The sequence below is a fragment of the Cyrtonyx montezumae genome, unplaced genomic scaffold (assembly GCF_038088225.1).
Source record: "Cyrtonyx montezumae isolate F1298 unplaced genomic scaffold, pur_monq_1.0 scaffold_0, whole genome shotgun sequence".
In the NCBI taxonomy this organism is placed as follows: Eukaryota; Metazoa; Chordata; class Aves; order Galliformes; family Odontophoridae; genus Cyrtonyx; species Cyrtonyx montezumae.
Window position 1 is genome coordinate 29,831,176 of NW_027071824.1, and position 27,677 is coordinate 29,858,852.

General features: G+C 37.5%; 1 protein-coding gene across 7 annotated transcripts in view; it reads right to left on the reverse strand.

Annotated features, from left to right (window-relative positions):
* Positions 1–3,880: 3,880 nt before the first annotated feature.
* QKI (QKI, KH domain containing RNA binding) overlaps positions 3,881–27,677 on the reverse strand; it is a 138,923-nt gene continuing 115,126 nt past the window's right edge. For 2 of the 7 annotated variants that reach the window (XM_065731299.1, XM_065731290.1), the window contains exons 5-8: positions 16,196–16,283; positions 13,606–13,902; positions 10,884–10,958; positions 3,881–6,239 (exon numbers count right to left, since the gene is read on the reverse strand). In XM_065731299.1, the coding sequence (XP_065587371.1) occupies positions 6,223–6,239; positions 10,884–10,958; positions 13,606–13,902; positions 16,196–16,283 (477 nt within the window). In that variant the 3' untranslated portion in view covers positions 3,881–6,222. Of the gene's footprint in view, positions 6,240–6,781; positions 11,727–11,932; positions 11,939–13,605; positions 13,903–16,195; positions 16,284–27,677 lie in introns of those variants that run through there. The other 5 variants (XM_065731274.1, XM_065731264.1, XM_065731316.1 and 2 more) reach the window with 5 other exon arrangements.

Genomic DNA, 27,677 nt, shown 5'->3' on the forward strand with positions numbered 1-27,677 from the left:
TTGGCAATGTCCATGTCCCCTCCCACCCTCCCCCGGATACATTATTTTGCACAAACAAAACCTTAAATGTTTCACACAAACTGCCATAATACAAGTAGAAGCATATATGTATGTATGTATTTTTCTTAAAATGAATTCTAACGAGATTCAGATCTCAGCTGATCTTTGCCTTGGGAGTCAGGCTCCTCCCCATTAGTCAGTTGTCAGGTGGACATCCCAGCTGCAAGGAATTAACACTGCAAGTCGCCGCCCGCCCTGCCCCCCCACCCACTCCTATGCAGAGCCACACCACCTGCAATTAGTGCGCAGGCACACAGAAGGAAGAGCACTGTACTTTTGTTAACCAGTTTGATTCAGCATTGATCACCACGTGTTGACATTACTGCTTGTGTTATTTGAATGGTGTTTCATTCGCAGCGCTTTGGGGCAATACACCAGATCTACTGAAAACACGACAAATTCCAGTGACAGTTGTGTACTTTCACCATAGGAATGTGTGTTGTCAGATACAACAGATGTGTTACTCAGATTCCATTCTGTACAACATGCTGGTTATGATGACTGCTATTGTTACCCAAGTATGAATATATAAAACTTAAATTCTTGTTAAGCACGCCTCTCCCAAGTTAAAATGATCTCCCAATGGACAGCAAAACACTTCAATCCTTCCCTGCATTTTCAGGTCAGAAAACGTTTTAGTGGTCCCCCTCGAAGAGTCCATCTGGAAATAAACCATTATGTGCTGATTTTTTACGTGTTTATTAGGGGCCTATTCAAATAAATCTCAATGTCATCAGCATATCTCATAAAAATATTTGAAAGATATCCCCGAAGACTATAAAATATTTTCCAATAGAGAAAAAAAACTATCAGAGAAGTAAAAATTGTTTGAATTTTTACATCTCACCTAAGAAATCAATAGCACTGCTCAGACTTCACTTTAAGAGGCTTTGAGCCATTTTTGCTTATATTCTGAGCTATTTACAAGAAAGGTTTCTCCTAAAATTAATCCACGTCATTGGATAGACCGGCAGTTCTATACGCAGCTTTCAAATGTAAAGCCGATTTAACCCCGGAAGAAAATAAAGAACCATCTATAGCTTCAGTGATGTCACAATACTGAAGGCATCCTCCCTCCGGTTCAGTTCTAAAAATTGCCTGCTTCTCTGCAATAAGCAGCCAAAGCAGCAAATAAATCCTCAGGCAGGCACTCAGGTAAACTGAGAAATGCATTTAATGGTCAAAAGCGATTATCGTATAATTTGAATTTTAAGGGCTTTCATTGTTTTGGCTTGCTTTCTGCTTCAAAACTTAGGGCAATTCTCAGGACTTAACAGAATGAGATGAAAACGCACTGTGGGCCAAGTACGACAGTAGTTCACATCTAATAAAAAATAGAAAACATTAAAAACATCACAGAAAAGTAATAGTTTTAGGAGTAGAGCTATTTTTCAATATATAACATTAATAATTTATCCTGTCTGAACAGTTTCACTTACACTAGAGAACACTTCACAGAATTTAAATATGCGCCTCTGATGAAATGTTGGAAGAATTTAAATCAGTGACTGGAATGACACTTGTGCCATCACTTCATCAACGTTTCCTAATGGTATCTGTTCAAAATGCTTTGTTGTTGTTGTTGTTTCTTTCCATCATCTACCTGTGTCTGACTTTTAGGACAGCAGCATACCTGTGCTCTGTTCAATTTCTCTACAAGTGAAACCATTCTAAATGTACTGACAGACGTCTAACTGTACCTATATGCTTTTGAGGAACACACTAAAAGCTACACATCCTCGTAAAACGAACATCTTCGTCACAGCTCACCTACTTCTCTTCCATCAAATAAATTCAATTTTAATTATTATCAATACTGTGAGAACTTCTTAACATCTTCTATCACACGGGCTCCCAAGATGCGTAGCTCAAAACACCACGAACGCTGCAAAATCTCCCTATCTGAATTTTTACTATATACAAGAAAATAAATGGGCTTTCACCAAGGCTGTCGATATCTGAGGAGCGATCTACAGCAACAGTCTCCCTTGATGTTAGCTGTACTGACTGTGCCCTTAAGGCTGCAAATCTAGGCGGACTACCCACGCTATGGAAAGGAGCCGCAGACAACAGAAGCGGCGAGAGAATCGTTTCCATTAAAGTCATCTGCACAGAGGTACCATCATTTTCACCACTTCAATTCCCTGCATTCATGTTGCTACAGTCATCCGCAGGGATAAAGATTACATAAAGGCAGACCTGGAATTTGAAACGGTCGCTGCTTGGACATTTAGTGAAAGGTGTGTTTTTGCACTTTCTGCAGTCATTAGGAAATGACCCAGTCTGACCTTTGGCTTACAGAAACTGTACTCCCCTGAGCTAGGCAACACCGGCAGCCTATAGCAGAAGTACAAAAAATTACGTAAAAATAGCACGGCGTGAAGAAAATAAGGCACTTTTGGCATGGGAGTAAGAGAAGGTTTTGTATTTCGATGGACTGCTGATGGTTATCTGGATGTATTTTGCGCTTGGAAATGTCCCATGATGCAACAGGTGCCTGAACCAACAAATCACAAATGGCAACAAGAATCAACTGCAGCCTCCGAATGGTTCAACAAAGAATCAAACTGGTTTCTGTACACCATCGTGATTTACCAATACGATACACTGGCATCTTGGCTCTTTTGCTGCGAGCTGACAGTAATTATTTTAGAGAAAGGAAAAGAAAGTGTGGAATTAGTAATGCAGATGCTGAAAGGCAAGTGGCAAGACTCTACAAGAAGAATGCCTCAAAAAAACAAAAAAAAAAAGAAAAAAAGAAATGCTACTTTGTTCCCTTATCTACTGGCACCTATTCCCCAAGGTAAAAGGCCAGAACGACCAAAGCCAACTTAATAGTAGTGTGCAGAATGTCAGCCGACAAACAACATAAAAACAAGTCACGTTGTGTTATCTGTGGTCACGTTCTTCAGGGTTAGTCCAGTAACTCAAGACTTTACATTCTTCCGTCTTTATTTGTTTACTTTAATTAAACACGTAATGGTTAATAAACAGACATAGTCCAGAGTTAGTAGGTTGGTATTATAACATTTATTAAAATAATGCTATGGGTTAATAGAAACAGCAAAGAACCAAAGAATTAAAATGCAAGCTATGTAAAAACCCAACTAAAACCCAAATATGTCTAATGTATTCATCCAGTAGCTAACTAAAAGCCCAAGAAAGACAACACTCCCAATATAATAAAGTACTGCAAAACAATTGGCAATTTCTCTGTTATCAAAATCGTGGGTTTTGCATTTTGTATCCTTTTTTTTTTTCTCAATCAGGAAAAAAATTCTTTTGAATGTTATATAACATACATATAAAACAAGATAGAAAAATACATTATAAACTTGTAACAATGGCTGTAAATACATTATCTTACATGTTTCTCATAGGCAATAGGTTGGTTATGGTACATACATAGCATGAAACTACTAAGATAATAAAGAACAGACAAAATACATGTCATCTGTACGGTTACATACAAGCGACACTCCCATCTACCCACTCTAAAAAAAAAAATTACATAATACTGTCAGAAAGAAGTCTTAAAACTACTTATCTTAATAAAGAAAAAGTCATTAAAGAATGATAATACTGAGAACCAAGGCATTCAGAGATTTCAAAAGTCATGCTTTTTTTTTTTTCCTAACTTGATCCAAAATTTTGTCAACTAAGTTTTCAGAAAATTTGTTCAGAGCAAACATTACTTTCACATGTCACACATCTGCTTCATATACTTCCCCTCCCTCCCAATAAAAGACCTTCGATAAACATCTAAAAATGTCCAGGTTTTATCGTAGTTGAGATGAAACTGGATCAAATACTGGTATAGTTTTAGCAAATCTCTCTTCAAATGTTCGAGTGTCGCAAGTTTATTCAACCAACCAACCAAAAACAAAACAAAAAAAAATCAAAATGGCACAGTATATACTGTTAAGTAAAATCAACATCTGTATGTGTAACAGGAAGACAAAGCCGGTGGTACAATAAACAAAAAGCTAGCTGAATACAAAAGGATGAATGTCTATTGCATAGTAAATAAACTGATAATTATTTCCAGGTGAGACAAGATGTTAGATGAGGTCACCATGCAGGTGCTTAAAATGTAAGCCCTCTTAGCTTACTGTTGACCTTTCGTTTGGAAGCTGTGAAGTTCTGCAGGAGGAGAGTAAGTTGACAAGAAGGGGAGTAAAGTTATCACCTGATGTTTGCCAAGCTTAGTACTGAGCTCCACACAAAGTAATACTTAATGTTTTAAGATTCAAATACTGTGCGTTCAACAGCTTCAACTCCTGTGACTGCCCAGCTGTATCAACCTCACCGTGGAAGCAAGGGTTAAAAATACATACAGCACAGCTGGGCTTCCAACAGCTAACTGACGTCCCCCTCCTGCTTATCTTGCGAAAGAAAGCCAGTAGGCAGGTCCAAAGTTAATCAAAGGAGAGCTAAAAAATAAATAACTTGCATACCGCTTGACACCGCAGGCGCTGCTCGCAGAAACGGGGGACATGCTCAGACCGTAACTGAGGACTAGCTCAGCACTTTCGTTATCCACAGAACACCAGTCTTCTGGATGACTCTGAAGCCTGCTATGTCTGAAGCGTATTGACTCCAACCAAAGTAAAAAAAAAAAACTTGTCTCCATCCCTGAACAAAAACGAAATACTTCCGGCTCTACCAACATTTCTCAGCTAATAGTCTAATTTAGAACGAGACAGTCTGTATCACAGAACCTTTGGTTTACGTTGCACGAGTACTGTATTAGCTCTGATTCGAAAAGCAGAGTCGTGGAAATAGCTATGGGCTGGTACGGACAAAGACTTGGCAAATATTTTTCACAATGCAATTATGGCAAAGTCACGTCACACTAAAATGGCAAAAATCAGGTAATCAATACGGTCAACTCAGCATTTGTCTTTCCTCACAGCTTCTTTTCACATACTGGGCGACTGAGTGGCATGCAGTAACTTGTCTGAGGGAGAAGATGATTATACAAGACATTTGACTAAATGACCATGAAGAAAATAAGGCACTTCCTTTTCTTTAGACTTATTCCAATACTTAAAAAATAAAAAAGAAAGACTAAAAGGCTCTTTTGGTCTTTTGTTTCTCGACAACCACCAGAAAAAATCATTTAATGAAATAAAGGGTTTCTTTGTTCTTTTTTTCTTTTTTTTATAACACTTGAAAGTATAAAATGCTACATTTCCAAAAATATATATTTTTTTCTGCACCAGCACCCTTGTATAGTAAAAGTATCTACTTTTTTGTTCATTTTGTTTCAATGCACTACACTTTATCTACAATTTCGTTACATGTATACAGCAAATAGGCAAGCATGGCTTTTACATCCTTAATGAAATTTTTTCTATACAGGGAGGTTTAAAAAAAATATTTGAACAGTTTGCCCAGTAATGTGACACATAATGCATGTACCTTGTTCTCATGTAATCTTCCGAGGAGATTAAAATATGGTTAAAATAATTTAAACTCAGATTTAGCATTCGTAGCGTTGCCGTTTTGTTCACCGCATCGACAATAGTTCGGAAAATTCACTGTATTTCATGGCACTCTATTTTTAAAACATCCAATTTGGCAGGCAATAGAAAAAAGGCTGCAACTTCCGCCCTTTGAGGGCACTGGTAGTGACTAAACAGCACGTCAAATTTTGAATACTTTTTGGAATCCCTTCACCAATGACATCCCTGACCGAAGGTTCATGCATGATGCATCATCACACAGTACATTCAGAGAGAGCTTTGACTTCTTTTTTGAGAAGAAAAATATTCCTAGAAGTCTCTCACAGTAACTGCCTCTGTCATGGGTAGTTAAGGGACATCTGTCTCCATCTCGTGCGAGGCCTCCTTACCGTTCGCTTGGGGCGGGATGCTAGAGGATGATCAGTGCGGAGGGATGAATTGGACCTTATTGCTTTACTACTATTCAGTGCAGGTTCTAGAACCACTTTCACCCAGACAGGAGAACACAAAAAAGCGGAGTTGGAGGACAACAATTTCTTTGTCTGTTTTGTTAGATGGTAAGACGAACGGACAAGTGCCCCAGCTCGCTGCACTGAAGACAGGCAAGCAAAGGCGATTACCAGTTAACTGATCAGCAGGCAGGCATGGTCAGGTCATCATTGGGTGAAGAGTTCAGAGGTCAGAAGGTCATAGGTTAGTTGCCGGTGGCGGCTGGGTGGTTAGGAACAAAAAAAAAAAAAAAAAAAAGAAAGAAAAGATAGAGAAGAGATTAGTTCCAGCTAGTGACGGCTTAATGACAACATGAAAACTAATCACAACTAATAAAAAAAACAAGCATGTTTAATTCTGACATACTGATCGACACCATCTACAGAATGCAATAAAATCATGACAGCCCTCCATCATGATTTGGACACGGGAAGGAGAAGCCCACTCCCACAAAACCGGTTAACAGGAGAAATAGAGATAAAATACAACTAACGACTAATGGTTAGTAGCAGTCGATGAAGGAAATTGGAAAACAAAAACAATAAACAGTTTTGGAACTCAGTTGGAAGAATTTGGAAACAACAGTCAGTGCACGACATCAGTATCTGACTGCTATTAAGCATTAGTACCTCCCCAGGTGCAAGCATTAAGCAACTATTAATGATGGATGTGATTATTAATAACTGGTTGTTAAAAGAAATGGATCTGAGGAATTCTGAACTTACGGAAACAATTTGGTTCAACAAACTAGGGGCCAAACAATGTTTTTTTGTTCAATAAACTTTTTATTGCCTTTCATTTATTCTATTTACAAACAACATGGAATTTCTTGGCCTCATGATACAAAGCAGTACTAAACTGTAGTCTAGCAATGTAGGCATCATCGTGGGAACCAGGAAAACGCTACGCCTGCTACTTTAGCCGGCATCTTCCCGTTCCAAATACTATTTTACACATATAGGACACTTATAAAATGCACTTGCATGTAAACACTGTAGAAGTCCTGCCATTTTAAAGTCTATACTTAAAAAGCTCTAAGTACATCAAAAAATAGAGAAAATATCTAATTGATACTAATAAGGCATTTTAAAACTACAAACAGCTCTCTTTATTCATTTTCAAAGCTAATACTCTGCAAATACAATAAAATCTGACATTTCATATACATTCCTGCTTTATATTTTTATATTTTAAAAGAAGCCACCTGTAAATACTATTTTCTTTTGCAAAAAAAAAAAAAAGAAAAAGAAAAAACAAAACAACAACAACAAAAAAAAACCCAAAAACACAAACAAATTACAGTAAAACATAAAAAAATTCTCAAGTGGAAAGTTATCGTTCCCAATGTTCTTGAGCTGTTCCTTCTTTAATCATTCTCTCACATTCTCCTTCACCAAACTTGGTCCACTTAACAGTAGTATGTTTTTTTTTTTATTTTTATTTTTTAAGACTCATTCAACAGCTTAATCATAGCTAATAAATTCTGAGGTTGATAAAGTTTTTGTACTGTTGCCATCTTGACTAAGGCAGAGGAGATGAAAGTGAGAAAGGTATTCAGTGCAAAGTCAGATTTGTGCCATTTCATTAAAATGAAGTCCAGTAGGTGTAACGTTCACAGATAGCATCGATTTAGCAATCGTTCTCATGGGTTGATTTACCTTCACATAACAAAAATGGCCTACCATTTAGGATACAGGTCATGAACACTAAAAGAAGATGACTGCTGCAACCTAAATGAGACCAAACGCTCCCTGATTTTTTTTTCAGAATCATGCTAGCTGGGATTTGTTTAAATTAAAACGGCTGTTTCAAAAATAAGCAAAAATAAGAATAAATATTTATGTGGCACAATCTCACCACTTTACAGGTATACTAGAAACGCAGACTCTTAAAGCATTTTGATACTGATTACGATTTTGATTAAATGGTATTAAAATTTATATATAAATTATGTAACAGTTGGTTTGGATATAACATTCAAGAATATTCCGAGCATTATTATTTCTCGTGGAGTTTATAACCAAAGCAAGCTACCTTTTAAAAATACCAGTACACCTGTGATACACATCCTCTGCCAAGTCTCTGGCCTTCTACAGTACACACAGGTTTGTCAACTGTGCAACACCATTTACAGTTTATTACAATTAAATCAGTCAGTCTCTCCTGTTATATGCATCAAGTTCAATTCTGTATTATTTATAAACTGGGGTTTTATTCTTAGTTAAAATGAGCTATATTTTTCAACCCTTCACCAATTCTAAACGCTTAGTCGTAAAGAGTAAAACATTTACACATTCTGGGACTCTTGCTTTATATGCAGTGCTTATCCCTAAAAAAAAAAAAAAACCTACGCAAAGAGTAAAAATCTACTTAAAAAGTGAATGCAGTAGTACTACCAATTCATCCGAAAATCGATTTAGGATTTAAAAAAACAAAACAAAACAAAACAAACAAACAAAAAGAACCAAAAAACTTCAGACCCAGTGAATGCAAATATAGTTTTAGCAACATTTATCTACATAAAGAATTTTCTGCATTGAAAAAAATATATATTTCGGTTTGCTGACATTGTTTTTTCATGGCTATAGCTACAGAAGTCTATCAGTGATTAAGCAACCCAATAGATGGATATGGTAAATATTCAGTATTTTAATTCTACAACGTAAGTCTGACACGTTAAAGAATCTGCTTTACTGCTGAACAACGCTCTTCAAAGCCTTTTGCAAAACTGTTAAACTGAGAGGGGATAATCTAGGATTTTGGATTCAAAATAAAATGAAATGGAATTGTAAAATTAATTTTACGTAGGATTCTTAAGACAACGCTGGTTTTGCTTAGATGAGACTAAAATAACGTTCACCTGAAATATCTGCATGGTTTTCATGCAGAGAGATAGAGGTATGCATGACTTACTTCACAGGAGATAAGTCACCTGAATTTATTAAATTTAAGATACAATTCACATCGAATATGGTTAGAGGAGAACACTGTATTATCAGAAAATGGCTCTATTTTAAAGAAGGTAACATGAAACCGACAGTTTTTTTTCAGTGACTTCTAAGTGGCAACCCCAGCCAATACATCCAGGCCCTTCACAAAATATTTGAAATAAATTTTAACTAAACGCTACCACGAAGGAAGCAAATCAAAAGCTGGTATGCTTCTCCCACTCTGTGCTTTACCAGCGTGTTTACTAGCTGGCTCAGGCAAACGTCTAACTGAACAAGTAGTTTTACTGCAACTTGAAGCTATCACTGAAGATCAAAACGATGTTTAGCAAAAAGTAATCTTTGTAACAGCAGGTTAAACTTTTAAAGATAACCAAATCCTAACAATCTATCGCACCTGACAGAATATAGGTTAGAGTCTCTTTTTTTCATTTTTCTCTCTGTCAAGATTTGCTATGACCTTATTCTGACTATGCCCCGTTCCTCATCGAAGAGCTTTCAAGAAATAAGAAGAAACCTTCTGGAAAACCTATGTAGTGTCTTGTTATCAGCTTTACATCTTTCGTAAAGCGTACGTTCTTTCCATATGAAAGGCAGAAGTGTTACATAAACATAGTAAGTTTCCAGGAGGGCCCTTTTTAATGTATTGACTGAAATCTGTATCGTTTCTTGTAGTAAAGAAAGAGAGAAATAAAGCATAGTCAGCTTTATAAGACGTCAGATCTGTCACCTGAATTCAGTTTCTGAGTGTTACAATATCATATAGGCCTGCACAGCTGATTTTGATGAGAGCAGAATAATAATACTTGGCACATCAAGCTTTGTGTCCTCAAAGCCCTGTACAAACAAGAACCCCCACAACACCCCTGTGAGGTAGGGAAGTATTATTATCCTTATTTTACAAGATGGGAAACCAGTCACAGAGAGATTAAATGACTTGCTGAAACCCACATTGAGCCAGCAGCAGGGACAGGATAGGTATTTGGGGAATTCCTGTGCTCAGCCTACGCTGTTTATTATCCAATGTCAAGAAACCGAAAATATTGCTTTTCTCAATAAGCTTAAATACTTCATTCAGGGGTCCAAAGGCATTACGTTTGAGGAATGGGAGAAAAATGAAGATTTACTTTCCAGTCAAGAGTTAAAAGAGAGATGCCCAAATATTGGATGTCATCTCACCAACAGGACTTCAAAAGTTGCTTCTCCTTCAGGTTACGCATTTTAGCAGCAAGAGGTAAAAACCAGGAAACAGATTTTGGCGGAAAACCAAAACGCTTTCCCTTCCCCCATCCTTATTAATTCAAACTCAAACAACTTTTGAAGTGTTTTCTTCACAGCCCTTACCCTTCTGAATTCAGTTAGGTATCTGAGAACACGCATCCTCCTCAAAATATACAGTACAGTGGCTCAAAAGTTTATTGGAAAAAAAAAAGGAATCTAAATCTTCAAATTTCTCCAGACACAGACAGGAGGCATTTATTCCTTTACCTCTTTCTCATTAAGCAACCATCCACTCATTTTATTTTGCAACACCAATCTGATATTTCCACACCAATTAAAAGAACGAATTGGAGGGCGAGGGGGGGAACACAAATTAATCATCGCAGCGCTTTAACTCATAGAGTTTCCCGATGCGGATGGATCTTGAAGTAGTTTTTTTTAAAGGGAAATGCATTATAGCTTTAGTATTAAATATATGACAAAGTGTATATATTTAATTGAGCTGGGAAAGGAAGTTTACGGAACGTTTTTCAAACCACAAGTATTCCCTAGGCTCTAAAATACTAACCGTTCACATTTTTGTGAAAAAATCATGAATGGGTGAAAATATGGTTTTTGGTTAACCAGCTGTGGTGTTGCAAATCTCATGTACACTCAAAGCACTTCTTACAAACGAGAACTCCAGAACTAAACTAACCTCGGTCTGCGGTCACAATCCTTTGGTAAGGATGGACACGCATATCGTGCCTTCGAACTTTAGTAGCCACCGCACCTAGTTAAATTGCAATTACCAAGACAAAGTTAGAAAACATTCAAAGAAAACATTAACAGCAGGTTTATCAAAATGGATTTAAATGATCATTAACTACAAAAGTTCATTTGAAGAAAAGCAACAAGTTAAGGCACAGTAGTTTCAAATTTTAACCGTAAGAAGTTCATCTGTGCAGATTAATATTGCATTTATTTTAAACATCCTGGCCTTAACCTGTTTAATCCATTCATTTACAATCCCAAAATTACAGTATTTCATGAAATCTATTAGACCCAAGCACATTTAAGCTTTACTAGTCACATATTCACTGAAGTGCCTTTCTTGCAGCAGGACTATTTTAAATAATGCCATCTTTTAATACTGACAATTATTTGCTAACTTTAAGATCATTTCCAGTTCTACCACAAAAAGGAAGTTTTAAAGCGATTCTTCAAGCCTACAGATTGTGATTTTAAACTTTAAGTCAATAAGTATGAACTGCAATGAATTAGGTGATTAGTAAAGCAAACACTATATAGAACACTTAGCAGTCAGTACACTACTATACACTCATAAATTACAGCTACTCTGTAATAACAGGGGCTAATCCAAATTAATAGCACTATTTTATTTTAAATCTATGTGCAAAAAAGTGCAAGTAAGTCACTGACTGCTAGGCCAAGCTTTTCTCAAGGCTGCTGAAACTAAGTATTTGTTAAAATTCAGATCTGATGAAGGATCAGTTAAGACCGTTCTTGAATTCTTAGCCTTTCGTTGGGAAAGCCATACCTAAAGATAAAAGGAAGGGAATTAAAAGTTAGTTACCAACTAAAATTTGATTCCAACACCAATATCCCCCAAAATACTCAAAGGGATGCATTCCTCCATCATTTGTTACAGCACTGTTCTACAGTACCTTAAAGGGCTACTAGAAAACGGACGAAATGTAAAACATTACTCATGAGCATGAGCATATTATGAAGTAAAAACTCAACCAAAACCTCATTTAACTGAATTAAATCACTGCAAATGCTCAGATAATAGAGCAGATGTTGTATCACTCACTGGTTCTACGCTACACAAACAGGGGTGTGCTGATTTTTTTCCCTCTTCCTTTTCCTTTTTTAAAGCAAACTATTTAGAGAGAACTGTTTTAGGCTACATACTTGCACTCCCAGCTATTCCTAGAAGACTGCAACGGTGTCAGCTGCCTTTTGGGAGTGACAGTATAAAAGTATGCAAAACTCTGTAAGAAATCAGTGAAAGTTCCTGGCATCATATTAACATTACTGTTTCTTTACTTGGTATGAACTAAATTCAGGGGATTTCCACTAACCAGCAACTGATAGGCACTGTGATGATGTCTGTAACTGCAACTCCACCCCAGGAGATATTGCAAGTGCCACAGTTAAGGACTAACAGATCAGGGGTGGGGAAAGCACGCGCTTGATTACAGAAAATAAATAAATGATGACATTATCATACAGTCACTGGATGCTGGCCATGGGATGGGGGAAATCAAGGTGCCAAAAAACAGACCTACTGAATAACTCTGCCCTATTAAAACTTTTGCTAGTGCCTCACTAATCCTGAAAGGGAAAAGTCTTAAACACATTTTCTTTTTTACTGCGTGACAGGGAAATGAATACAAACAGATAACAACTGTTCATCATTTAATTGAAACACTGATTTTTTTGCAACATTTTCAGAAAAATATTGACTTTGAACGTTATTGTCCAGTGTTCATTAGAGATGTTTAGAATCTGTGTGAATCAATAACTGCCACTGAACAAACTAAGATCACAGTTCCATAAAATCAACATTATGCAGTGCCAAGGTCATACACAATTCAGAACAAACTAATGAGAAAAGATTACTTATATTCTGCAGACAGCAGGGAAGGAAGACACTATAGGAACTGCTTGTTCCAGATTGATCAGTTAACTAAATTGTCATGGCTGCTTTATCATTTTTGCCTTCATATGGCAAGTCAATGTTCTGAAATATTAGGAATGATGGACAGTTCAATCCAGTGTATTTAAAAAAGCAATCAGTAAAGTTGCTAATTGTACCATCCGTTGCTCTGAACTTAAGTTTCCTTTATATTTATTCACTGAAATTATCTTCTGCTTACAAAATGATTTACAGTTTCTCAGCACTGAGGAGAGAGAGATCAAATGTGTTCTAAATAAAGAATAAAACCCAAACAATCTGAGAAAACACTTTTCAATTCTCTCCAGTTTGGCTACTAAAAAGATACCACTGCAAAATTAAAAGTTATTTTTTCCAACAATTACTGGAACTTAATGCTGAAGATGCCACAAACAAATCTGGTACTGACGGGAGAACATATTATATACAATAGATGTTGATGTCTAATTGCTTTCTTTGTCTATGTATCTACCATCTAGTGTCACCCAAACATTTGGGTGGAAACATTTTGTTTTCAACAATCTTACTACTATGCTAAACACACACATTTAACGATGCAAAACATGTTAAAATGTTTGAGTTACACCATCAATCTTCCTAGGCAGTTGTGATATATCTGAGGCAAGAGCGTGTGTGTTTAGTTTTGTTTTTTTCCTTTAAGCCCCATGACTTCTAGATGAAAATATGATAAAAGTATGCGATGCATTCTGCGGTCATGCGTGGGTAGGAGTCTTACCTAATACACCACTAGGTTCAATGGGATACTCAAGGATTGATGTAGCTGGTGCCAGCGTGTAGGGGTACTCGTACGGGGTGTAAATTAAACCAGCTTCGGGTCCTGGTGGCACTATTGCAGCGGTGGGATGAGGAGTTCCGTTTGGCATGACAGCGGTTTGTATTTGTCTGATCAAAGGCATTATGGTAGGGCCAGCTGGCGTAGGAGTACGCAGGGCAGCTGGTGGGAGAACAGGCGCAGGCCCAGTAATGATCCTTGGAGCCTGGGCTGTTGCTGCAAGAGAAAAGGCAAGGGCTGCTACAGTAAGCAAAGAAATTCAGAGAAAAGTATGGAGATAGCAGTACAAAACGTGGAAAGAATGGGAAAAAAGGGGAAAAGTAGGAAAGAAGAAAAATAAAAGGAAATCATTAGTACATGCGCTGATCACACAGTGCCAAAGCACACCATTCAAATGCAAACAGCTTTCCATTTTCCAGTGTGATTAAGTATGAACATGCAAAATAAAAAAGCCATTGTAAAACAGTGAGGTAGATATCTCAAACAGGTTACACAGCACAAAAGCTCCATTTAGACCACATTTCTTCACTTGTGCTATAAAGACTGCATGAGACTGAGATGCATGCAGGAGATACAAGGAAAATACTTCCATAATCAAATACAGAGTACAAAATGTAGTGCGACCACAGAGTCCACAGATACTCAGTTATGCAGAGCTACGTATGAGAGTTCTATAGTTTTGGATCTCTTACGTTGTACTTAAGACATACACACAATTCCAGTTTCCAGGATCAGTGAAATTAAAAGGGACCCAGAAACAAAAGACATCTGCTCTCCTACCATAGCATGAAGAAAATACTCCAAAGTTATGAAGATAACAAATTCTCCAATGTTTTACTTTTTTTTGTGGTCATATTTAATTGCTATTTGAGGTCTGTTGGCATGCAGTACTATTTCTTGTTCAATTAAAAGGTTCAGCTGGTAACAGTCAAACAGGACTCTCCTGTTCATTGCAAAAAAAAGGTTCTACGTGCTACTGCTGATCTACATTGACTTAATTAACTTACAGGTGGTCTGAAAAGAGAAATGAGAAACTTGTGCAAAGATTTTCAGATTTGAGAGAGTGCAGTTTGTGGATTTTTATTTTTATTTTTCTTTTAACAGAAATTCTCAGTGCAGAGATTAAAAAACTGAATGTTTTCAATTCCTTTTTTTTTCCAACTGAAATAAATAAACAATAGATTCTGTATCCTAAGTTTTTAGTAAAGCCATAATGCAAACAATGAAGATATCTTCTTATTCTCAAAGAATGAATAGTAGTGTCAAAATATCTAGTCAGAAAATGAAAAAAAAAAACCATCATCCCACTTACAATTAAAATAGACCAATGGGAATAGAGCAGACAAAAGAATTACTCAAATTAATATAAAGGTTTCCATGCACCAATTTGCACCAATTAAAACTAATCTAAAAGTTATTTTAACCATAAATTTGCAGTAAATTGAGGACTCTAATAGGTTTAAAACTGAACCTGTTTTAGGTATTATGGTATTAATTAAGGGATGAAGAGTTATCTCCACCACCATGGTAATAGAAGCTCTTGCTTACGTTTCCTCTCCAATCAGAATAATTAGACTGGTGTAAGCACTCTCAAATTGACATAACTGCATTCCAATGTTTCAGCATATTCAACATAGAAATGAAGTTTGTGTGGAGGAACAAATTAGCAAATATCAGTAGGCCCTTAGTGAAAAAACTGCCTTCACTGTGCTTACGTTTGACATCAGTATCATAACTACAGCAAAAGTTTACTTTGGAAGAGCATCAGAACTTGCAATCGCAGAAGCAGAAATTAGATTTTAAACTAGTGAAAACGGCTTGTATCACACATAATATACATATATGTGCTGTCATTAGCTTGTGTATACAGTTAATTTGGAAGTGTAAACGTGCACATACGTGTGTTTACAAAAGCATTCTCACACAAATCTAATGGAAGAAATTGTAAAAATGGCTCATTACATCACTGATCCCTGTGAACTCAGGAGTGAAATCAGTTGAATTGCTGGAAAAAATGTAACATTGGGGGGACACATGCAAGCAAGATGAAAGGAAGGAATATAATACAGATAAATGTATTCACAGTATCCTCAACATGTGTAATATTTTCAAACAGAATATCTGATAATAAAATTGAAAAGGTGTCCACTGCCCTTTATACATATTAAGGAAAAAAAAAAAGATTGTAAGAATTGAAAAATCTGGCTTAAGGTTTGCATTCTGTTTGAATTATATATTTGTAAATACTTCCGCTCAAGCTTTTTTTAAAAACAAAACAAAACAAGAAAGATTAAACAAAAATCAAACAAATATAAAGCAAAAAGCATCAACAAAGAACACCCTAAACCTGGCAAAACTTATCTCTAGAAGATCCTCCACAAAGGCCACCTACTGCTCTGATTAATTAATTTATTTAACAGTGCCTTCCATTCTCAAGCCAGTTGGTATTGCCCATTTTGCAGAAAGCAGGCTCAGGAATTGAACCCTATGAACACTACTGTTGTACTGACCCTCAAGATTATAACATGCTTACGTGATTTGATGTTGGCATCTCTGTAGGTGCCATTCAGAATTGCAAGCTCCATCAGCTGCATCTTTTTAAGGCTGTCTTCTCCTTCTGCCTGCATACAAAGATAGGAAGAAAGTTTAGGTTATTAATTCCCTAGTGCATAAATCTAAGGGAGCTAGAGTAAAATGCCCTCAAGTTTTAACCAATGAAAACATCTGCTTACCCACGAATCTAAAAAACAGTACGCTTTGATAACTTTTCGTTAAGAGCAAGTTGCCTATGTCAACCATTAACTAATATTGATATGTATCTTAGAGAGTTTTGCAAAGGCTCACACCAAAAGCATAAAAAAAATAATAAGGTTAAATTCAATTTATGTTTGATAAAAACTATTCAGGGATTTTTTTTTTCTGAAGTTCTATTAAGACAGGTTATATTCTCCTGAACTATCTTCAAAAAGTTCTGTCATCTCGTGAGAGAAAGAACAGAACCCACAGATTTCTTCACAACTTTATTTTAATATATACCCATGTAGACGACACTGACTGCTTCAGTAAGAAAAATTAAAAAGAAAAAAAAATGTTTGAGCAACTTTCCAAGCATCAACAACTGCAATAAGAAGGAAACACGTAAACGCTCTCTGATGACGATATATGTACTATCTTATACATAAGTTTGGTTTCAATATAGCAGACATCCCTGAAGTTACCTACTCTCTACAATATCCTGCAATTTTGCACAAATATTATGTGGCATTTAGTAGAAAAACAACAATAAACAAAACACCAACCTTGCAGAAACCCACTCACTTTTTCAGTAACCAACAAAAAAAAGCTATAATTAGTACCATCTACTATTTGAAGAGTAGACATTTTCAGATCTGTTTTTCCTCAAATACTGCCATTTATTTAGTCTACAGTCCTTCAACCAGAAAACAAGATAATGACATACAAATCCAAGAGAGACAGTCATCAGTATCTACATTACTGTTAAATAACTCCACTACAGAACGGTAGCACTGAAACATCTCATACTAGTTAGGAGTTGACAAGAATATCCATGTTCAGTGATTTCAAAGCATACAGAAAAAAATTTCAGACAAATTTAAAGGAAGAGCTTGTTAGGCATGCTTAACTTTGCGAACATGGAGACATAACTTATGAAACTGCAAGGGGAAAAAAAAGAATTTAAAAATTGTATGTAACCAAATAAACTAGTTAGTGTGAGGGCTGCTCAAGGATTCCCTGCCCCCACTGGAAGCTAACATCTAAATTTTAATTAATTTATTTATTTTTAGATCAACAACTTAAAGTAGATGAGTCGAGACTAAATCACTTTCAGATGCCAAAAACTGAAGTCCCAACTGTAATACTGAAGATTTACCTGAACACAAAGATTAAACCCATTAACAATTTATGTTGTTGCTACGCATGCAGAATGTACTGGAAGAGTTAGACATTATTTATATAATACTCTATAACAGAGCGAACTGACGCTAATATTGAAAAAGTAAGTACACATTCAATTAGCATTTTAACTACAAATTAATTGTATAGTTAAGCACTGTGCTATCCAGAAACCTCAGATTACACAGTCATTAACATCAGACTCACTGGAATACAAAACGTACTGATTATAGTATGCTTGATGTGAAGTCCTCAGAACAGACTTACAATTGACATGTAAAGAATTTCTATTTTTAATTTATTTCTGAAGACATTCTTAGTCCATTGCATCACTGCTGCTAAATTATCTAGACAGTGTAGTCAACCATGATGTAAAAAAAAAGCCATTCCAAATCTATTGTTCTATCCAGAGATTCTGGATATAACTCTACTTTTCAGATTTATTTTATCAATTATGATTTTTAACACATTAATTCCCCTTTCCTCCTCCACCCACAATGGTTTTTTGCTTGGGTTTATTAACAGAATGAGAGTTAACCAAAAAAGAAAAGCCCTCTCAGTGTCAGCTGTACTGCCCATATTGTTGTACCAGTGTTACTAAAATTGTATACTTCCTCCAAGTAAGAGCTCGGGTGATTGATCTGACGCTATTAATGAGTCTCAGTAAATGCTGAATCTTTCATTCCATTTGCTAGGATAATTTTAGTAACTCTATTATCCAAAATTTTAGGCCAGGATGAATGTTTTCCTAAAGTTTTTATCCTACAAATAGCTACTTAAAGAGTTTCTCCTTCTGAGAACCCCAAGAGAAGGAGTTATTGCAACTTAAAAGCAATAAAATCCAGACAACGTAATCACATTTACTTTGGATCTTCAGTTTTCCTATAGGTCACTATGCTTTCTATGAGAAAAGATGTGGGAGTTACTTGGATTACAAGTACGTTCACAAAAATAAGAGCAATCTTTAGCATACAAAGCAGACTGAGACCTTCATTTTTATTCTGCAGATTTAATTCTTTGAGTTACTGCTCGGCAGCTGACAACACTTGTATTCTTCAACCAGACTCCAAAGCACAATTGAAAGCATTTTTTAAGGATGGCAACGGTGATATACCTCACAGATACAAGATGAGGGCTTGCACCGCCAGATATCAGCAGGCCTTTCTGCTTTCGGTATTGCGTCTTCCCAAGCCCCTAGTCCACAAATTAAGCAAACCAACCGAGCCCCCGCCCCCAGCTCCGCCGCTGAGCAGAGGGCACGGCGCCATGCCGCCAGCAGGTGGCGCTGTGCATTACGCAATGCTCTCCCCGCTCCCGGCCGTGCCCCGCCAGCCGCCTGCACGTGCACAAGGCCCAGGATCCCTTCAGACTCTGCTCCACGCGAGCAACATTCACCAACAGTCCAAAACTCCCATTTCCAAGAGATGGGGATAGAGAAGCAGGCCCGTGTTTTTCTCTGACCTATCCTCTCTCCGCTGTTGACAGGTGATCAAATGAGGCGCACCGAAGCGATCTATCCTAGCTGCAGGCATTTCTGCAGGCGCTCTGTTAAAGCAAAGAGAGGTTGCGTCGGGGATACAAAGGCAATCTCTAAAGGGACGGTACGTTTCCCGTACAATAGCTACAACAAAGCTCAGTCATTTGTACCAAGAGGAAGATACTTTGAGCAAACATCAATAAGGTCACTTAAAGCCAGATTTGCATTACTAAGTTGAAGCTCAAGTGATTGACTCAAACCTCTCATCCTTTTAAATCTTCAGTGCTTCCTTCTGTTTCTCCCGTGCAATATAACATGCAGATTACGAAATAAATAAATAAATAACAAAGTTAAATGTTATCCTGAAACCTAATTCTTTAAATCTAAGCACTCGCAGCTGCTCATTGAATATAAATACTGGGGAGATGCAGTAAATCCTGACAAAGCCAACGCTGTGCAGACAGGGTGGGTGGTGCTGCCCTCCTCACAGCAGCTCAGCGCTACTTGTGCTAGCAGTAAGATCTGAAGGACACCAAATACAGGCGACCACAGTCAATCGGTTTTCTAATCTTTATCCGAGTAGGACCAATGGTCGCAAGGTTTCAGACACTGCTAACAATTCCTAGTGCCACCTGCATCAAGTCTCTCAGCGCTGCTGTATCCCTAATGCTCACCTAAAGCTGATGGAGGATTTTTTTTTTAATTGTTGTAGTTAAAGTTACCGTCTGGTTTATAATAAATTCCTAGGATGATACACCAATGAAACATCAAAAGCTATCTTGACTGTTCCTTTTTGGGCCCACCTAAAACCACAATTCCATCTCCTACACTGGGAAATGCTAATTGTTTAAGTGAAAACTGTGGAACATCGTTATGTAACGACTGTTAGTGAGAGCTAGTTTCATGTTATGAAACAGAGTTCAGATAGAGCACTCTACTATCTCCTTATTTTTTTAATTACTTCACTGTATTTTCAGCATACAAGCTTTACTTCAACCCCGCTGAACCTCTCGAGGTCCTCAGAGGAATACTTTTGTTTAACTAATATTTCTGAAATCATTGTATTATAGGCACTTAAATCCCTCAGATTGTCCTATGGATACAGTGCACACTTAGGAGTACAATAGTTTTTAACTTTTTATCCATACACAAAAGGTAGATGCACTAGATAGGCAGGCAGACACAGCATCAGGCTGGAAGGCAGACAAGCACACGGATTCCCAAGACAAGTACTTTCACTGTGCTATTCCAATGAAGGACTCGGGGAGACAACAACAACATTGTCCTCAGAAGCGAAGGGCAGACCATCAGCTTCTGCATACTGCCAGCTCTGAGGAAAGTGGAATAATGGGATGAGAAGCCTGTAATAACTCACAGCAGAGAAGGACAGAAGGGCACTGTTGTGAAAGAAAATGAAAGAAAATAAGAATCAAGTAGCAATGGATACTACTGAGCTGAGACGGACGAGTGGTGTACAGCAGAGCAGTCAGTACCCACACTGTGCTTCAGCGTTACTGCTGCTGGACCACACTGAGCCACACAAAGCCCCTCAGGTGACTGCAGCTGCATTAATTCACTAGCCAAACAATCCTCTCTGTGATATGATAGCAGACATACTTTATCCTGATAGAGCTCCTCGAGCCTCAGTTCTTACCAGTTAAGTCTCAAAACATATTCTGATTCTCACTACTAATATGGCAGGGAAAGCTCTGAGTCTTTCTATGGAAACTCATGCATTTTCCCCTCAGAGCAATTACTCTGGAAAATATGACTTTTTTTCCCCTACATTCATAACTACAGAAACATGCTTATTTAAGTGATGTTAGTGACTTTCACCGTCCAACAAATGTCATGCGTGTTGGATGGTGTTTCTGCATGCCGTCACGCATTCCAGCACTCCAGCTGGTTTCTTATGAACTGAACTGAGCTCAACCCTAGGAAAGGTGCAGCCGGCGCTGGCTTTTAAGCAGTAGTCCTTTATCAGGTCTATCAGAGCCATCTTTCCAGGAGCAGCAAGTAGAAAGTGGTGGTGAAGTGATGCATAAATCACGTGCAAATACAAAGACCAAAAATCAGTCTTGATCTTTCCCAGTCAACTGTAGTGGGTCTTTCCCATCAGTCTGATGCCAAGAATAACCAAGCAGCCCCAGCAAGGCAAAAGCACCAAAGAGCAGCATACACCTTCCAAGTGCCTCAGGAACTGCATGTACTGGCATGACTGCCAGCCAGACAGCCTTCTCCACACCACCTTTGGGTAAGCAGAAGTACTCATTATCCCCAAAGAGAGAGCAGACACCTCTTCCAGCTAATACTTCTTGTCCAAGTCTCTATGCATTACCCCACACTGCTTCAGGTTGAGACTCTGGCCAATAGCACAATGTATTTTTAAGTACACAACCAATGCATTGCATAATTTTACTACACATGGAACAAGAACACTTAAACTTCTTCCTCAAGTAGAAATGTCATTTACAGTTGTCACACAGGAAGTACTTGCAATTTATTAATTTAATCTGAATTTTGATAAAGCATAATAGCACCGCTGAAATATTTTACTGCTCTCGTCTTTCTCAGCCCGCAGGCACTGCTGCCCCACAGGGCTCTGTCACCCTGCCTTCCCATGTCCCCAGCTGCTAGAGCAGGCTAGCAGCTGCAGCTCCCTGGCCAGTGCTCTGACACTCACTTTGACTCAACACGCTGTGGAATGCTTTTATCTAGCTGACAAAGAGAAATGTTCCACTGCAATTCACTTGTAGATCAGTAAGTATTCCAAACATACCATGCACCAGTCAAACAGTCTTTACACATGAATGTCTCCATTCAGGGACAAAAACCTTCCATTCATAACTGATAAACAAAAAACCTCACAAACAATATACTACAAATTCCTAGACATACACGTATTTAAAACAAAAAGCAGATATCATGTGTCAATATACTCTAAAATATATTATAGAAGATCACAGGAAAACACTGGAAAAGCTGAAGCGAAAGTGCACGTGCTTAAAATTTTCTCCGTATTTGGAAAGTGTTTTTTTGTGTGTGTGGGGGTTTTGTTTTTTTTAACATCTAAGTTGTTGGAAGACCAAAGTATCTATGGTAATGAAAAACTATACAAGATGACAAATAACCAGAAATAAGAACAGAAAGAAAAGAGCTTTTTAAAAGAACCTGAGTGCCTGAACTACTCATCAACGACATACTCTGCCCCTTTTGTAAAGGCTCCTACTTCTGGGAAGTTACTCTGTTACTTAAGAGTTAAGGAATTAACATCTCCCACCATCTCTTCCCTTCAAGAAACCTGACTAAGATTTCTAAGTCTCCCGTGCCTGGAATATAAATACTGATAGTTAGAAGCTGTTGGTAAATATACATCATTCAAACTTCCTCATCCTTGATTGTATACTTCTGATGGTTTTGAAGTGGAAAGACGACAACATAACCTTGTTGGTACTAAGGAGATCTTGCCCAGGAACTGTTTTCTGGCATCATTCAGCCATTCTTGTAATAGAGGAAGCTTCCCCAAATACTTTTCAGACAAAGTAAAAGAAATTACTCCTTTAAAACAAGCCATATTTCTCAGAACACTATGTGCCATTAACGATGCTGTGGTGCTCAATAGGCAGCAAGCTGTAGCTCAGTTATTTTTTTATTTCCTTTTCAACACCGATGCACACTGCTATGTCTGTGAAGACAGGCAAAGATAAATTAGCATCATTATTTCTTCTGGGCAACACAGCCTGCTTATCTTCTTCAAAGCAAGCTCTCAGTTCAAATGATATGCAAAGAAGTCTGTGCTGTCTCACTTGACAAATTCATTGGTCATAATGTTAAAGATACACTAGGGGGAAGAGGCAGCGTATCTTTTTACACTTTCCATCACCTTATCCGACACATCCCTGTTTAATCATGATACCTGGCTTACCAGTAATGTTTGAGTGTCCTTATGCCCCCTCCCCCACCTTCCATTTCTGCAACAAGAAAATACAGATAAGGTACAAAAATCAGCACGAAGCACATTTTATAAGTCAAACTGAAAGTGGAACCTAGAGGCTTGTTTCACCATATACTTTCTAGGTACCAGTTGTTAATATATTGAAAAGATATCGCCTGAAGCACTCTGCTTGACCTTAGTGGACTTTTATGCCTATCCTAAACAATTACTGAGAACACTCACAAAGGACTGATATTTAACTCACATGGCATTGGGCTTTCAAGGAAATAACAGCCCTTGGATCGATTATACTGCACACTCAACGGTAACTACTTACAGAATTTGCTTTTTGCTTAGTTTAGCACTTTTTTTTTTAAATTATCATTTGTATTTTCCTCATATCCTAACCATCCATGTGTTAATAAAATCAGTGACAAGAAGCTCCACACACTGCACAGCACAGCAACAGTGACAGACAAAGCTCCAGAACAGAAACGCCTTCCATCAACCTATCTCAAATACTAAAAGAAAATCACAGTTCCCTCTACAATGTTTTAAAAAGACAATGATACTGGAATACATTGATGCATTTATTAATAGACGTACTATGAAATAGTTATCAATAATGTGATCTATAGCATTATATCCATTTTTAGCAATGTGAAAACCCAGTATAACTTTCAGAGCTGAACACTATTTTTGGTGTTTCTAATTTTGGAACGCTAGACACACAGACTATTTCCTCAGTGGTTGGTTTAATTCTGAAAAGAAAAGAAAGGAAAAGAGCTAAACTATATGCACACTGAATGAGATGCTACCAGGCAAGACTCTAGTACACATATCCCACACAAGGCTCTACCAGCAACATCTTAAGTACTTCAAATACAACAGGAATCAGAACAGAAATCAAATATAACTCATATTATGCAGGTCTTTGTTCCAGCTCCAGCTTTTGGAACAGAGTGAACCACGCCAAAACACTCTGAGATTGTGTTGATGCATTCCACTCATATTGGGACAAATGTTTTAAACCATGACTGTGTTAAATATATTGTAAAAAAAAAACATTCTCTTAACTTAGCTTCACAACTACGAACAATAAAGGCATCTGTTCTAACAGGTATAGATAAGAGACAGTTGTTAGAAAAACAAAAATGGTATTATTATTAAAGTATTTGTACATAGTAGACCTATGCCTGATCCATTACATTTAGTTTTATTTTGATATCCCAGGAGTCTTCTGTTTGAGCTTACACACTGTAAATAGCTCTAAACTTCTCTTAGGTGCAGCAAAGACACTGATCTCAGACATAAGATCCTCCACTTCCCAAAAGAGCCCATTATTTCAAAACCAGCATTTTGTTGCAGATTCCAGTGCCAGCTAATTCTGTTTCCAGCTATGCTTACGTTTTAGTACATAAACAAAGCCTTTCATTCTCAAAATGGTACTGAAATATAACCCCATGTTTTCATATGTAAAATGTGTCCTTTATGCTTTTAATCTGTTCCCACATAAAAAAATAAAAGTGTAAGAGAAGCAACATCTCATTTTAGATCAGATTTAGTAATCTAGGAAGAATGTGACAAGTTCTCTCTTGAAAGCAACCAAAAAAAAGTAACTGCTGGTGACGAACACTGGAAAGACTTGCTGCAAATAAGGGTACATTCTTCAAGTGTTCCATTAAACACGGGATTCAAGGTTGCATGACGTCACACAGAAATTCAAGCCGTGGTAGTAACTTCTAAGACATTTTTATTTTCAGCTTGAGATGCCCTAAAAAGATAATACTGACCAACCAAAACAAACTCATGTATTAGAGTAGAAAGTAAAACCACAAATGTTTTGGCTTATCCAATTACAAGATTTAGCAGTATTCCAGCAGCTTCACTGACTATCACTGACATATTCAACAAGAAACATGACAGGGAAGTGTGACGAGGCAACCAATGTATATGTATACCTGTTTCTGCATTTCACCTGCCTCTCCTTCAATATTGTGTTTACATCACTGTTTTATTTCCAGAAAAACAGACTGAGCAATAGCATGGTTTTGTTGACACTTTCTTCTCTCCGTGGTGGAGTAGACTAACGACAAATGACTAACGAATAAACGTGACAAATGAACCTGAATAAAACTACCACTCAGAGAAATACACAATATAGAGATATGAAGACATGTATGTTTAAACCTAAGATGCAGAAAAATACAACAGACCAGAGTCTTAAATTTCTAGACCAACTGAGGAAGCAACTTAGGGACTGATGCACTGAGTATATGCTTTAAGTAATTCTCAACAGCTGCTAAAATGTGAATGAGTACTAAAAGTTCACAATTACTTCCAGCTGCCTACAAGCAGAGATGCAAAGCCACAGATCTCCTGACTGTAATATAGCAGATGTGTCTTACATGCATTTTAGTACTACTCTAGTATATATGCCACTCTTTAAAAATCTAAGTTAATTCTTCCATAAACACCGCAGGCGCCTGTCCTACTTTCCTCGCACCCTCAGAGCAGACAGGGCCCATGGCAAGCCAACAGGCCTATTCCAACTGGCTGGGCTCCCCTCACGGCTGGCTACAACCCGCTTTCACACAGCTTAAAAATACAGAGATGTGAAAAAAAGAATTGTGTGCACTCTTTAGCGGACAAATACGTCAATCATATGACCTTCCATTTGAAGGCTCAAGCTGCTCTAAGGCAGTGTGTTGCTAGGGAGAAGGCTTTCTTTGCTATTTATTGAGCTTTCTTTTCAGCTTTTTGAGACTACCCAATGATTATTTTCCAGAGACAGCAGCGAGAACGCAGTGCTGCCTGGCCAACAATCAACAAAGGGCCTTTGATGCACACTACTCCACTGCTCACTGTGTGACTGAGGGACAACGCTGCTGTGTCCCAGCAGAGCTGCAACCTGTGGCTATCCCAAGAGCACTAGCTACCAGAACTCCCATTTGTGACACTGCCAGAGCCATCTTGGAGCACAGGCAGCCCTGAACACCTACTCATGAGGAGTCAACGGATGCTATCATCAGTTTGTGTCATTATTTTAATAGCATCTCTATGCAAGTTTAGTGCTTCAAAGCCTCAAAAGGCAAAGTTTCGTACATTTAGCCAAGAAACTTTTGAAACATATGAGTTACAGAAAACTATACATGAGCACATTTTAATTTTCAACTTATGCCATTAATCATGGGCATCAGCTCTTAACAGCTTCAATTACAAATCATTAGCATATTCTTAGTAAATCATTAAAAACCATACAATATACCTCAGTTTCCTGTGATTGTTCCACAGGTGTTTTAATCATTTTACTATTTCTGTTAAGAAAAGTGCATATATTTCCAGTGCACTTCACTTAGATGGATTCAAGCACAAGAAAGTCTTATTTCAATCATTTATTATTTGTTCTTGAAAAAAAGATCCTGCAACTGGAAGCTGGAGTGAGACATTCACTTTGATAGCCAAAGTAAAACCAGCTTCTTGTTTCAAGATATTCACCTCTTGAGCTTTGGGAATTTATCACTTTAAGGGTCACTTTTTAATATACAGATTTTTACACATAAGTAAGTATAACCTGTTTTTCAGAATATAATGACAGAAGTAATTTCTTCAAGTGCTCAGCATCACATATGAAACTTCATTCTGTCACGTGTTTTAATGTCAATTATAAATCCTTAAAATTAAATTTTTGAGGTATTAACAATTATTTATAAAAGCATTACTAGAGCATTAAAAAAACCTTCATATTTTGAAAACAAATTAATCATTACAGCAAAAAAACTATAGCTATATATATCCTTTCATTGTTTACCAAACTGCACCAAAGGAAAAGACATCTTAGGAAATTTGTGGGTACAATATAAGCTAAACGATGGGAAATAAGATACTTCATGCAGAAAAAGGAAAATAATACAGATGTGATTGTTCTAGTCTTACTAAAACAACAGAGGAAAAAAAATAACGAACTACTAATTCAGAAGAGCACAGAAGATAGTTATGTAGCAGACACTAGCTACCTGGACTGGCAAAGGGAACCTATGCAGGCTGCACACTGACACCTCCAGTTCTACCTCCCTTCCCCACTGCCAGCTGCTGCACTGAGTCCTGGCCTGCTCAGCTCCCTGGGCTGGCAGATTGCAATGCCCAGCCTCACACCTGGACACAGAGGGTGACTTGGAGAGAGCAAGCCTGAGGCTGAGCAGGTAAAAAGGAAATAGAACAGGTACTGGCCCCCTCTGATTTGTGTTTAAATTCAGCATTACTGCACATTTATCCAGCTAGTTGCTATTTACTAATCTTCCATTTAATTAAAAAAAAATTATTTCAACATCACCTTAGTCTCTTACCCAAACTCTGCAAGCCATATACTGCAACTAGTTCTCTGCACTTAAGAGACAGTCCTCTAGAAAGTTACTTAAGAGAAGGCCATGCACCAAGGTCCACTCTGGAGAATACCCCTTGTCCCCCTGCTGCATCTTTGGGCTGAAGACAGTTATCGTAAATACCATTTGCCTTCTTCACTAAATTGAAGTTGAAGGTTTTTTCTGCACTAAGCACGCTAAAGATACCAAATACAATGTACTGTGTACGTACACAAATGCAAGGCAAGGGAGTCTAACCTTCTGAAAATTTGAAATGTTAAAATATATTAAAAGAAGGAGTTGACTAACTTGAATCCATTTTTCTCAA